This window comes from Leptodactylus fuscus, chromosome 8 (assembly GCF_031893055.1).
Source record: "Leptodactylus fuscus isolate aLepFus1 chromosome 8, aLepFus1.hap2, whole genome shotgun sequence".
In the NCBI taxonomy this organism is placed as follows: domain Eukaryota; kingdom Metazoa; phylum Chordata; class Amphibia; order Anura; family Leptodactylidae; genus Leptodactylus; species Leptodactylus fuscus.
The window spans coordinates 1,904,031-1,916,353 of NC_134272.1; the positions used below are offsets into that span (position 1 = coordinate 1,904,031).

The 12,323-nt window shown below is 52.0% G+C and overlaps 1 protein-coding gene across 1 annotated transcript in view; it reads right to left on the bottom strand.

Moving 5' to 3' along the window:
- Positions 1-2,976: 2,976 nt before the first annotated feature.
- Positions 2,977-12,323, bottom strand: part of OTOA (otoancorin) — a 45,717-nt gene continuing 36,370 nt past the window's right edge. The window contains exons 26-28 of the mRNA XM_075284872.1: positions 5,600-5,697; positions 4,497-4,695; positions 2,977-3,073 (exon numbers count right to left, since the gene is read on the bottom strand). Coding sequence (XP_075140973.1) covers positions 3,009-3,073; positions 4,497-4,695; positions 5,600-5,697 — 362 coding nt within the window. The 3' untranslated portion in view covers positions 2,977-3,008. The remainder of the gene's footprint in view (positions 3,074-4,496; positions 4,696-5,599; positions 5,698-12,323) is intronic.

Here is a 12,323-nt window from a genome sequence, read left to right on the forward strand (position 1 = left end):
ACCTATCACATCCTCAGCACTGACCACCGCTGGACCTGGGGGTTACCTATCACACCCTCAGCACTGACCACCGCTGGACCTGGGGGTTACCTATCACATCCTCAGCACTGACCACTGCCAGACCTGGGGGTTACCTATCACATCCTCAGCACTGACCTCCGCTGGACCTGGGGGTTACCTATCACACCCTCAGCACTGACCACCGCTGGACCTGGGGGTTACCTATCACACCCTCAGCACTGACCACCGCTGGACCTGGGGGTTACCTATCACATCCTCAGCACTGACCACTGCTGGACCTGGGGGTTACCTATCACATCCTCAGCACTGACCACTGCTGGACCTGGGGGTTACCTATCACATCCTCAGCACTGACCACTGCTGGACCTGGGGGTTACCTATCACACCCTCAGCACTGACCACCGCTGGACCTGGGGGTTACCTATCACATCCTCAGCACTGACCACTGCCAGACCTGGGAGTTACCTATCACACCCTCAGCACTGACCACCGCTGGACCTGGGGGTTACCTATCACACCCTCAGCACTGACCACCGCTGGACCTGGGGGTTACCTATCACACCCTCAGCACTGACCACCGCTGGACCTGGGAGTTACCTATCACATCCTCAGCACTGACCACCGCTAGACCTGGGGGTTACCTATCACAACCTCAGCACTGACCACCGCTGGACCTGGGGGTTACCTATCACATCCTCAGCACTGACCACCGCTGGACCTGGGGGTTACCTATCACATCCTCAGCACTGACCACCGCTGGACCTGGGGGTTACCTATCACACCCTCAGCACTGACCTCCGCCGGACCTGGGGGTTACCTATCACATCCTCAGCACTGACCACCGCTGGACCTGGGGGTTACCTATCACATCCTCAGCACTGACCACCGCTGGACCTGGGGGTTACCTATCACAACCTCAGCACTGACCACCGCTGGACCTGGGGGTTACCTATCACATCCTCAGCACTGACCACTGCTGGACCTGGGGGTTACCTATCACACCCTCAGCACTGACCACCGCTGGACCTGGGGGTTACCTATCACACCCTCAGCACTGACCACCGCTGGACCTGGGGGTTACCTATCACACCCTCAGCACTGACCACCGCTGGACCTGGGGGTTACCTATCACACCCTCAGCACTGACCACCGCTGGACCTGGGGGTTACCTATCACACCCTCAGCACTGACCACCGCTGGACCTGGGGGTTACCTATCACATCCTCAGCACTGACCACTGCTGGACCTGGGGGTTACCTATCACACCCTCAGCACTGACCACCGCTAGACCTGGGGGTTACCTATCACATCCTCAGCACTGACCACCGCTGGACCTGGGGGTTACCTATCACATCCTCAGCACTGACCACCGCTGGACCTGGGGGTTACCTATCACATCCTCAGCACTGACCACCGCTGGACCTGGGGGTTACCTATCACAACCTCGGCATATAAATCTCTATTTCTTCACATTGATCGCCGTGGCAGGAGCTGAGCGCGAAATCCATCTGTAACAGTGTAAACAGGACAATTATAAGGCAGCAAAGTGAGAGCAGCGTGTTATGGAGAAAGCGACATCCCCAAAGGTATCGCTCATGTGTCACCAGCAGGTCCCCCGGGCTACACAAGCAGATGTCAGGTCGCCCTATAATCATCCGCTCAGCACTGGATCGTATGTGAGGATACAAACTCCTTCTCCTTCTGTATGAAGCCTGTGCCAAATACTAAAGGGAGCAGCTGATGGAGAGAGAAGGAAGACGGGAAGTCACAGGCAGGGACTTAGTGCCTGGGAGGACTCACCGTTCTGCCCTCTCATCTGCACCGTCTCAGGGTATTTCATGGGTTATATTTGGGGGCTTCTCGGCTCACATGATGACACCCCACCGGTGTACAATGATAAAAAAGGTTCTGCTCGCCTCCTCCGGGTGCCCCTTCCCCATTTCCCTCCACAGCTGATCCCCACTGGCCTGGGGGGGGGGGGGTATCTCTTGTGACCCAGGCAATGACCACGTGTAATATCAGTGACCACCGAGGCCACAAGTGACCAGTGAGGCCGGTGAGCGGCTGCAGCAGTCATGTATATGTGGTGTGACCATAGTCCTATAGGAGTCGTGATATTCACAAATATAACACCCGCCGGGTCACATTAAATACTTTATTTTCCTTCCAGAAATCTTTGTATCACAATAGAAATCAATGTCACGTATAAAAATGTAACTGCTTATCAATAGGGGCGACAGATACAGGGGTGTCACACCCAATATGGGCGAATAAAGACACAACCCCCATAATAGGGAAGGAAGACTGTGCTAAGCTGGGGGTGCAGGTCATGGGTGCTGGGGGTGCAGGTCATGGGTGCAGGGGGTGCAGGTCATGGGTGCTGGGGGTGCAGGTCATGGGTGCTGGGGGTGCAGGTCATGGGTGCAGGGGGTGCAGGTCATGGGTGCAGGGGGTGCAGGTCATGGGTGCAGGGGGTGCAGGTCATGGGTGCAGGGGGTGCAGGTCATGGGTGCTGGGGGTGAAGGTCATGGGTGCTGGGGGTGCAGGTCATGGGTGCTGGGGGTGCAGGTCAGGGGTGCAGGGGGTGCAGGTCATGGGTGCTGGGGGTGCAGGTCATGGGTGCAGGGGGTGCAGGTCATGGGTGCTGGGGGTGCAGGTCATGGGTGCTGGGGGTGCAGGTCATGGGTGCAGGGGGTGCAGGTCATGGGTGCTGGGGGTGCAGGTCATGGGTGCTGGGGGTGCAGGTCATGGGTGCAGGGGGTGCAGGTCATGGGTGCTGGGGGTGCAGGTCAGGGGTGCAGGGGGTGCAGGTCATGGGTGCTGGGGGTGCAGGTCATGGGTGCAGGGGGTGCAGGTCATGGGTGCTGGGGGTGCAGGTCATGGGTGCAGGGGGTGCAGGTCATGGGTGCTGGGGGTGCAGGTCAGGGGTGCAGGGGGTGCAGGTCATGGGTGCTGGGGGTGCAGGTCATGGGTGCAGGGGGTGCAGGTCATGGGTGCAGGAACAGACAAAAAAAAGCAAACACAAGGCAATAGTCAGCTGTGAGAGCGACACCTGAAAGAGAAAAGTGAATTATTACAGATTAGTTCATCTCTATATCCCACCACTGATAGCTAGATAAAAAGATATAAATTATAAGATAGATATATAGATAGATAGATAGATAGATAGATAGATAGATAGATAGATAGGAGATAGATAGATAGATAGATAGATAGATAGATAGATAGATAGATAGATAGATAGGAGATAGATAGATAGATAGATAGATAGATAGATAGATAGGAGATAGATAGATAGATAGATAGATAGATAGATAGATAGATAGATAGGAGATAGATAGGAGATAGATAGATAGATAGATAGATAGATAGATAGATAGGAGATAGATAGATAGATAGGAGATAGATAGATAGATAGATAGATAGATAGATAGATGATAGATAGATAGATAGATAGATAGATAGATAAATAGATAGATAGATAGGAGATAGATAGATAGATAGATAGATAGATAGATAGATAGATAGGAGATAGATAGGAGATAGATAGATAGATAGATAGATAGATAGATAGATAGATAGATAGGAGATAGATAGATAGATAGATAGATAGATAGATAGATAGATAAATAGATAGATAGGAGATAGATAGGAGATAGATAGATAGATAGATAGATAGATAGATAGATAGATAGATAGGAGATAGATAGATAGATAGATAGATAGATAGATAGATAGATAAATAGATAGATAGGAGATAGATAGATAGATAGATAGATAGATAGATAGATAGATAGATAGATAGATAAATAGATAGATAGATAGATAGATAGATAGATAGATAGATAGATAGATAGGAGATAGATAGATAGACAGATAGATAGATAGATAGATAAATAGATAGATAGATAGATAGATAGATAGATAGATAGATAGGAGATAGATAGATAGGAGATAGATAGATAGATAGATAGATAGATAGATAGATAGATAGATAGGAGATAGATAGATAGGAGATAGATAGATAGATAGATAGATAGATAGATAGATAGGAGATAGATAGATAGATAGATAGATAGATAGATAGATAGGAGATAGATAGATAGATAGATAGATAGATAGATAGATAGATAGGAGATAGATAGATAGATAGATAGATAGATAGATAGATAGGAGATAGATAGGAGATAGATAGATAGATAGATAGATAGATAGATAGATAGATAGAGACGCACAGTTTGAGCATTACGATTATCATCTGTACGTTCCTCTTGCACATATGATATATACGTCCCCCAGTAACATTATATATATATACTCTACAGACTCTGACACTATAACGCGGCTCCTTTTCTAGTAAACAGTGAGATATCTGTAATGCTCCGGATCCATTTGGCACCAGGGAAGCCATTGTTTGGGTGCAGTTTGATGTCCCAGCACGTCAGGACACTTCTACCTCCCGGCTGACTACTTACTCTTGGATGCAGCTGCAGTGGTGTCTGCGGTTGTCGTGCGCGTTGTCGCTGGTACTGACGTGTTACTGCTCACTCTTCTGCCCTCTAGTGCTTGCTGTAGGCTCTGCAGCTGTGCAGGGTTTAGCTGCGCTCGCTGCGATTCCGTCACCATTGCTCCATTCTCAGGTCCCAGGTTTGTGATCTGCTCCGGTGGCAGCTCCTGAGGGAAGGAAGTCACTTACTTATTCCTCTGCGCCTGTTCTATCCTGTACAATGTGTATATATACAGTATATATTATATATGGCCAGAAGGCTGCCGACACCTCAGCAGTATAAGCTACTTGTAAATCCCATTCCATTAGCGGGGCTGAGACTTTTTCAGCATCTTTAGCAGTTCTTGCTCTTTTGGGTTGTGTCTGTGGGAATTTGTGCCCAAAACTAGATTCTCCCGTGACCGCCAGATGGTGAAACATGATTCGTCGTTGCAGAGAGGTCATTTCCTGCGCTCCAGAGTCTGGCGGCGGCGAGCTTTACATCACTGCCTCTGATCCTTGGACGTAGTGACATGATAAGCGGCATGTTCTTCTAGATATTTCTATGTCACAAGACTAATACTTTACCTGTCAGGGCTATTGGGGCACTGGTGGCTTATTGTCCTATAGCCCTAATAGCCATATCCCAACATTGTCCACGGCCCCAATAAAACCCCAACCTTTATATGTAATTGCAGATCAGCGAGGTAAGTCTCTGGTGTCCTCGTGTCTGCACAGCAGGAGTCCGGACAGAATACAGTTTTGGGGGTTTCTTTGCCCCTGGACATTATCTTAAGGCTATTTGGGACGTAAGAACCTGAGGGTGGGTCAGTGCCCCAAATACCCCAGAGCGGCCCCCTATAACCTGGTTCCATCTATCAGACCAGAGATGTTCTAATCTGACCTGTCACCTTGTATAACGTCATCCGCACCATTACTGCCAGTGATGTCTATGGAGACTGTAGGGCCGTGGGCTCCATGTTATATGACCCAGGCGATGCTGGAACAGCCGGACTCCAGAATTAGGAGGGGCGTCCGGGTTACTTGGGATATATACGAGATATATTAGACAAATCCTCCTGATTGTATTACCCTGAATATCTCCTCGGGTATGAGAGTAATGGCGGCCGGCTGTATATAGGGCAGAAGTCTCACATCAAGCGTCCTGAAGTCGTCTTTACTGAAACCAGCTAAAAAGAGAGACAAGAAGAAGAAAATACGTCAGTAAGTGCAGCGTAGCAGAGAATGTGTGACCTGAGGAGCGGTAGTGCAGCGTAGCAGAGAATGTGTGACCTGAGGAGCGGTAGTGCAGCGTAGCAGAGAATATACAACCTGAGGAGCGGTAGTGCAGCGTAGCAGAGAATGTGTGACCTGAGGAGCGGTAGTGCAGCGTAGCAGAGAATATACAACCTGAGGAGCGGTAGTGCAGCGTAGCAGAGAATGTGTGACCTGAGGAGCGGTAGTGCAGTGTAGCAGAGAATGTGTGACCTGAGGAGCGGTAGTGCAGTGTAGCAGAGAATGTGTGACATGAGGAGCGGTAGTGCAGTGTAGCAGAGAATGTGTGACCTGAGGAGCGGTAGTGCAGCGTAGCAGAGAATGTGTGACCTGAGGAGCGGTAGTGCAGCGTAGCAGAGAATATACAACCTGAGGAGCGGTAGTGCAGCGTAGCAGAGAATATACAACCTGAGGAGCGGTAGTGCAGCGTAGCAGAGAATGTGTGACCTGAGGAGCGGTAGTGCAGTGTAGCAGAGAATGTGTGACCTGAGGAGCGGTAGTGCAGTGTAGCAGAGAATGTGCGACCTGAGGAGCGGTAGTGCAGTGTAGCAGAGAATGTGCGACCTGAGGAGCGGTAGTGCAGTGTAGCAGAGAATGTGTGACCTGAGGAGCGGTAGTGCAGCGTAGCAGAGAATGTGTGACCTGAGGAGCGGTAGTGCAGCGTAGCAGAGAATATACAACCTGAGGAGCGGTAGTGCAGTGTAGCAGAGAATGTGTGACCTGAGGAGCGGTAGTGCAGTGTAGCAGAGAATGTGTGACCAGAGGAGCGGTAGTGCAGCGTAGCAGAGAATATACAACCTGAGGAGCGGTAGTGCAGTGTAGCAGAGAATGTGTGACCTGAGGAGCGGTAGTGCAGCGTAGCAGAGAATGTGTGACCTGAGGAGCGGTAGTGCAGTGTAGCAGAGAATGTGCGACCTGAGGAGCGGTAGTGCAGTGTAGCAGAGAATGTGTGACCTGAGGAGCGGTAGTGCAGCGTAGCAGAGAATGTGTGACCTGAGGAGCGGTAGTGCAGCGTAGCAGAGAATGTGTGACCTGAGGAGCGGTAGTGCAGCGTAGCAGAGAATATACAACCTGAGGAGCGGTAGTGCAGTGTAGCAGAGAATGTGTGACCTGAGGAGCGGTAGTGCAGTGTAGCAGAGAATGTGTGACCTGAGGAGCGGTAGTGCAGTGTAGCAGAGAATGTGTGACCTGAGGAGCGGTAGTGCAGCGTAGCAGAGAATGTGTGACCTGAGGAGCGGTAGTGCAGTGTAGCAGAGAATGTGCGACCTGAGGAGCGGTAGTGCAGTGTAGCAGAGAATGTGTGACCTGAGGAGCGGTAGTGCAGTGTAGCAGAGAATGTGTGACCTGAGGAGCGGTAGTGCAGCGTAGCAGAGAATGTGTGACCTGAGGAGCGGTAGTGCAGTGTAGCAGAGAATATACAACCTGAGGAGCGGTAGTGCAGTGTAGCAGAGAATGTGTGACCTGAGGAGCGGTAGTGCAGCGTAGCAGAGAATATACAACCTGAGGAGCGGTAGTGCAGTGTAGCAGAGAATGTGTGACCTGAGGAGCGGTAGTGCAGCGTAGCAGAGAATGTGCGACCTGAGGAGCGGTAGTGCAGCGTAGCAGAGAATGTGTGACCTGAGGAGCGGTAGTGCAGCGTAGCAGAGAATGTGTGACCTGAGGAGCGGTAGTGCAGTGTAGCAGAGAATGTGTGACCTGAGGAGCGGTAGTGCAGTGTAGCAGAGAATGTGTGACCTGAGGAGCGGTAGTGCAGCGTAGCAGAGAATATACAACCTGAGGAGCGGTAGTGCAGTGTAGCAGAGAATGTGTGACCTGAGGAGCGGTAGTGCAGCGTAGCAGAGAATATACAACCTGAGGAGCGGTAGTGCAGTGTAGCAGAGAATATACAACCTGAGGAGCGGTAGTGCAGTGTAGCAGAGAATGTGTGACCTGAGGAGCGGTAGTGCAGCGTAGCAGAGAATGTGTGACCTGAGGAGCGGTAGTGCAGCGTAGCAGAGAATATACAACCTGAGGAGCGGTAGTGCAGTGTAGCAGAGAATGTGTGACCTGAGGAGCGGTAGTGCAGTGTAGCAGAGAATGTGTGACCTGAGGAGCGGTAGTGCAGCGTAGCAGAGAATGTGTGACCTGAGGAGCGGTAGTGCAGCGTAGCAGAGAATGTGTGACCTGAGGAGCGGTAGTGCAGCGTAGCAGAGAATATACAACCTGAGGAGCGGTAGTGCAGCGTAGCAGAGAATGTGTGACCTGAGGAGCGGTAGTGCAGCGTAGCAGAGAATGTGTGACCTGAGGAGCGGTAGTGCAGCGTAGCAGAGAATGTGTGACCTGAGGAGCGGTAGTGCAGCGTAGCAGAGAATGTGTGACCTGAGGAGCGGTAGTGCAGCGTAGCAGGGAATGTGTGACCTGAGGAGCGGTAGTGCAGCGTAGCAGAGAATGTGTGACCTGAGGAGCGGTAGTGCAGTGTAGCAGAGAATGTGTGACCTGAGGAGCGGTAGTGCAGTGTAGCAGAGAATGTGTGACCTGAGGAGCGGTAGTGCAGCGTAGCAGAGAATGTGTGACCTGAGGAGCGGTAGTGCAGCGTAGCAGAGAATGTGCGACCTGAGGAGCGGTAGTGCAGCGTAGCAGAGAATGTGTGACCTGAGGAGCGGTAGTGCAGCGTAGCAGAGAATATACAACCTGAGGAGCGGTAGTGCAGCGTAGCAGAGAATATACAACCTGAGGAGCGGTAGTGCAGCGTAGCGGAGAATGTGTGACCTGAGGAGCGGTAGTGCAGCGTAGCAGAGAATGTGTGACCTGAGGAGCGGTAGTGCAGTGTAGCAGAGAATGTGTGACCTGAGGAGCGGTAGTGCAGTGTAGCAGAGAATGTGTGACATGAGGAGCGGTAGTGCAGTGTAGCAGAGAATATACAACCTGAGGAGCGGTAGTGCAGCGTAGCAGAGAATGTGTGACCTGAGGAGCGGTAGTGCAGCGTAGCAGAGAATGTGTGACCTGAGGAGCGGTAGTGCAGCGTAGCAGAGAATGTGTGACCTGAGGAGCGGTAGTGCAGCGTAGCAGAGAATGTGTGACCTGAGGAGCGGTAGTGCAGCGTAGCAGGGAATGTGTGACCTGAGGAGCGGTAGTGCAGCGTAGCAGAGAATGTGTGACCTGAGGAGCGGTAGTGCAGTGTAGCAGAGAATGTGTGACCTGAGGAGCGGTAGTGCAGTGTAGCAGAGAATGTGTGACCTGAGGAGCGGTAGTGCAGCGTAGCAGAGAATATACAACCTGAGGAGCGGTAGTGCAGCGTAGCAGAGAATGTGCGACCTGAGGAGCGGTAGTGCAGTGTAGCAGAGAATGTGTGACCTGAGGAGTGGTAGTGCAGCGTAGCAGAGAATGTGTGACCTGAGGAGCGGTAGTGCAGCGTAGCAGAGAATGTGTGACCTGAGGAGCGGTAGTGCAGTGTAACAGAGAATGTGCGACCTGAGGAGCGGTAGTGCAGCGTAGCAGAGAATGTGTGACCTGAGGAGCGGTAGTGCAGCGTAGCAGAGAATATACAACCTGAGGAGCGGTAGTGCAGCGTAGCAGAGAATATACAACCTGAGGAGCGGTAGTGCAGCGTAGCGGAGAATGTGTGACCTGAGGAGCGGTAGTGCAGCGTAGCAGAGAATGTGTGACCTGAGGAGCGGTAGTGCAGTGTAGCAGAGAATGTGTGACCTGAGGAGCGGTAGTGCAGTGTAGCAGAGAATGTGTGACATGAGGAGCGGTAGTGCAGTGTAGCAGAGAATATACAACCTGAGGAGCGGTAGTGCAGCGTAGCAGAGAATGTGTGACCTGAGGAGCGGTAGTGCAGCGTAGCAGAGAACGTGCGACCTGAGGAGCGGTAGTGCAGTGTAGCAGAGAATGTGTGACCTGAGGAGCGGTAGTGCAGTGTAGCAGAGAATGTGTGACCTGAGGAGCGGTAGTGCAGTGTAGCAGAGAATATACAACCTGAGGAGCGGTAGTGCAGCGTAGCAGAGAATGTGTGACCTGAGGAGCGGTAGTGCAGTGTAGCAGAGAATGTGTGACCTGAGGAGCGGTAGTGCAGCGTAGCAGAGAATGTGTGACCTGAGGAGCGGTAGTGCAGCGTAGCAGAGAATGTGTGACCTGAGGAGCGGTAGTGCAGTGTAGCAGAGAATGTGTGACCTGAGGAGCGGTAGTGCAGTGTAGCAGAGAATGTGTGACCTGAGGAGCGGTAGTGCAGTGTAGCAGAGAATGTGTGACCTGAGGAGCGGTAGTGCAGTGTAGCAGAGAATGTGTGACCTGAGGAGCGGTAGTGCAGTGTAGCAGAGAATATACAACCTGAGGAGCGGTAGTGCAGCGTAGCAGAGAATGTGTGACCTGAGGAGCGGTAGTGCAGCGTAGCAGAGAATGTGTGACCTGAGGAGCGGTAGTGCAGTGTAGCAGAGAATGTGTGACCTGAGGAGCGGTAGTGCAGCGTAGCAGAGAATGTGTGACCTGAGGAGCGGTAGTGCAGCGTAGCAGAGAATGTGTGACCTGAGGAGCGGTAGTGCAGTGTAGCAGAGAATGTGTGACCTGAGGAGCGGTAGTGCAGTGTAGCAGAGAATGTGTGACCTGAGGAGCGGTAGTGCAGTGTAGCAGAGAATGTGTGACCTGAGGAGCGGTAGTGCAGTGTAGCAGAGAATGTGTGACCTGAGGAGTGGTAGTGCAGCGTAGCGGAGAATGTGTGACCTGAGGAGCGGTAGTGCAGTGTAGCAGAGAATGTGTGACCTGAGGAGTGGTAGTGCAGCGTAGCAGAGAATGTGTGACCTGAGGAGCGGTAGTGCAGTGTAGCAGAGAATGTGTGACCTGAGGAGCGGTAGTGCAGTGTAGCAGAGAATGTGTGACATGAGGAGCGGTAGTGCAGCGTAGCAGAGAATGTGTGACCTGAGGAGCGGTAGTGCAGCGTAGCAGAGAATGTGCGACCTGAGGAGCGGTAGTGCAGTGTAGCAGAGAATGTGTGACCTGAGGAGCGGTAGTGCAGCGTAGCAGAGAATATACAACCTGAGGAGCGGTAGTGCAGCGTAGCAGAGAATGTGCGACCTGAGGAGCGGTAGTGCAGCGTAGCAGAGAATGTGTGACCTGAGGAGCGGTAGTGCAGCGTAGCGGAGAATGTGTGACCTGAGGAGCGGTAGTGCAGCGTAGCAGAGAATGTGCGACCTGAGGAGCGGTAGTGCAGTGTAGCAGAGAATGTGTGACCTGAGGAGCGGTAGTGCAGTGTAGCAGAGAATGTGTGACCTGAGGAGCGGTAGTGCAGCGTAGCAGAGAATGTGTGACCTGAGGAGCGGTAGTGCAGTGTAGCAGAGAATGTGTGACCTGAGGAGCGGTAGTGCAGCGTAGCAGAGAATATACAACCTGAGGAGCGGTAGTGCAGTGTAGCAGAGAATGTGTGACCTGAGGAGCGGTAGTGCAGCGTAGCAGAGAATGTGTGACCTGAGGAGCGGTAGTGCAGCGTAGCAGAGAATGTGTGACCTGAGGAGCGGTAGTGCAGTGTAGCAGAGAATGTGTGACCTGAGGAGCGGTAGTGCAGCGTAGCAGAGAATGTGTGACCTGAGGAGCGGTAGTGCAGCGTAGCAGAGAATATACAACCTGAGGAGCGGTAGTGCAGCGTAGCAGAGAATGTGCGACCTGAGGAGCGGTAGTGCAGTGTAGCAGAGAATGTGTGACCTGAGGAGTGGTAGTGCAGCGTAGCAGAGAATGTGTGACCTGAGGAGCGGTAGTGCAGCGTAGCAGAGAATATACAACCTGAGGAGCGGTAGTGCAGCGTAGCAGAGAATGTGTGACCTGAGGAGCGGTAGTGCAGCGTAGCAGAGAATGTGTGACCTGAGGAGCGGTAGTGCAGCGTAGCAGAGAATGTGCGACCTGAGGAGCGGTAGTGCAGCGTAGCAGAGAATGTGTGACCTGAGGAGCGGTAGTGCAGCGTAGCAGAGAATGTGTGACCTGAGGAGCGGTAGTGCAGTGTAGCAGAGAATGTGTGACCTGAGGAGCGGTAGTGCAGTGTAGCAGAGAATGTGTGACCTGAGGAGCGGTAGTGCAGTGTAGCAGAGAATGTGTGACCTGAGGAGCGGTAGTGCAGTGTAGCAGAGAATGTGTGACCTGAGGAGCGGTAGTGCAGTGTAGCAGAGAATATACAACCTGAGGAGCGGTAGTGCAGCGTAGCAGAGAATGTGTGACCTGAGGAGCGGTAGTGCAGCGTAGCAGAGAATGTGTGACCTGAGGAGCGGTAGTGCAGCGTAGCAGAGAATGTGTGACCTGAGGAGCGGTAGTGCAGCGTAGCAGAGAATGTGTGACCTGAGGAGCGGTAGTGCAGAGGATTTTTGTGCTGTATTGTAGGTTATATTCTATTATTCTATACGTGCTTTTATAGTCCTATAATACAGCTTTAGGGGGAGTTCACATGGAGTAACTTGCCGCGTGATGTGGCATGTATACGGCGTGTGAGACTTTGAGCGCCGTATACGCTCCCATTGATTTCAATGGGAGCCTGGATCGTATACGCCGCGTTATTTTGCGGCCGTGAATTTGTGGCGTATAC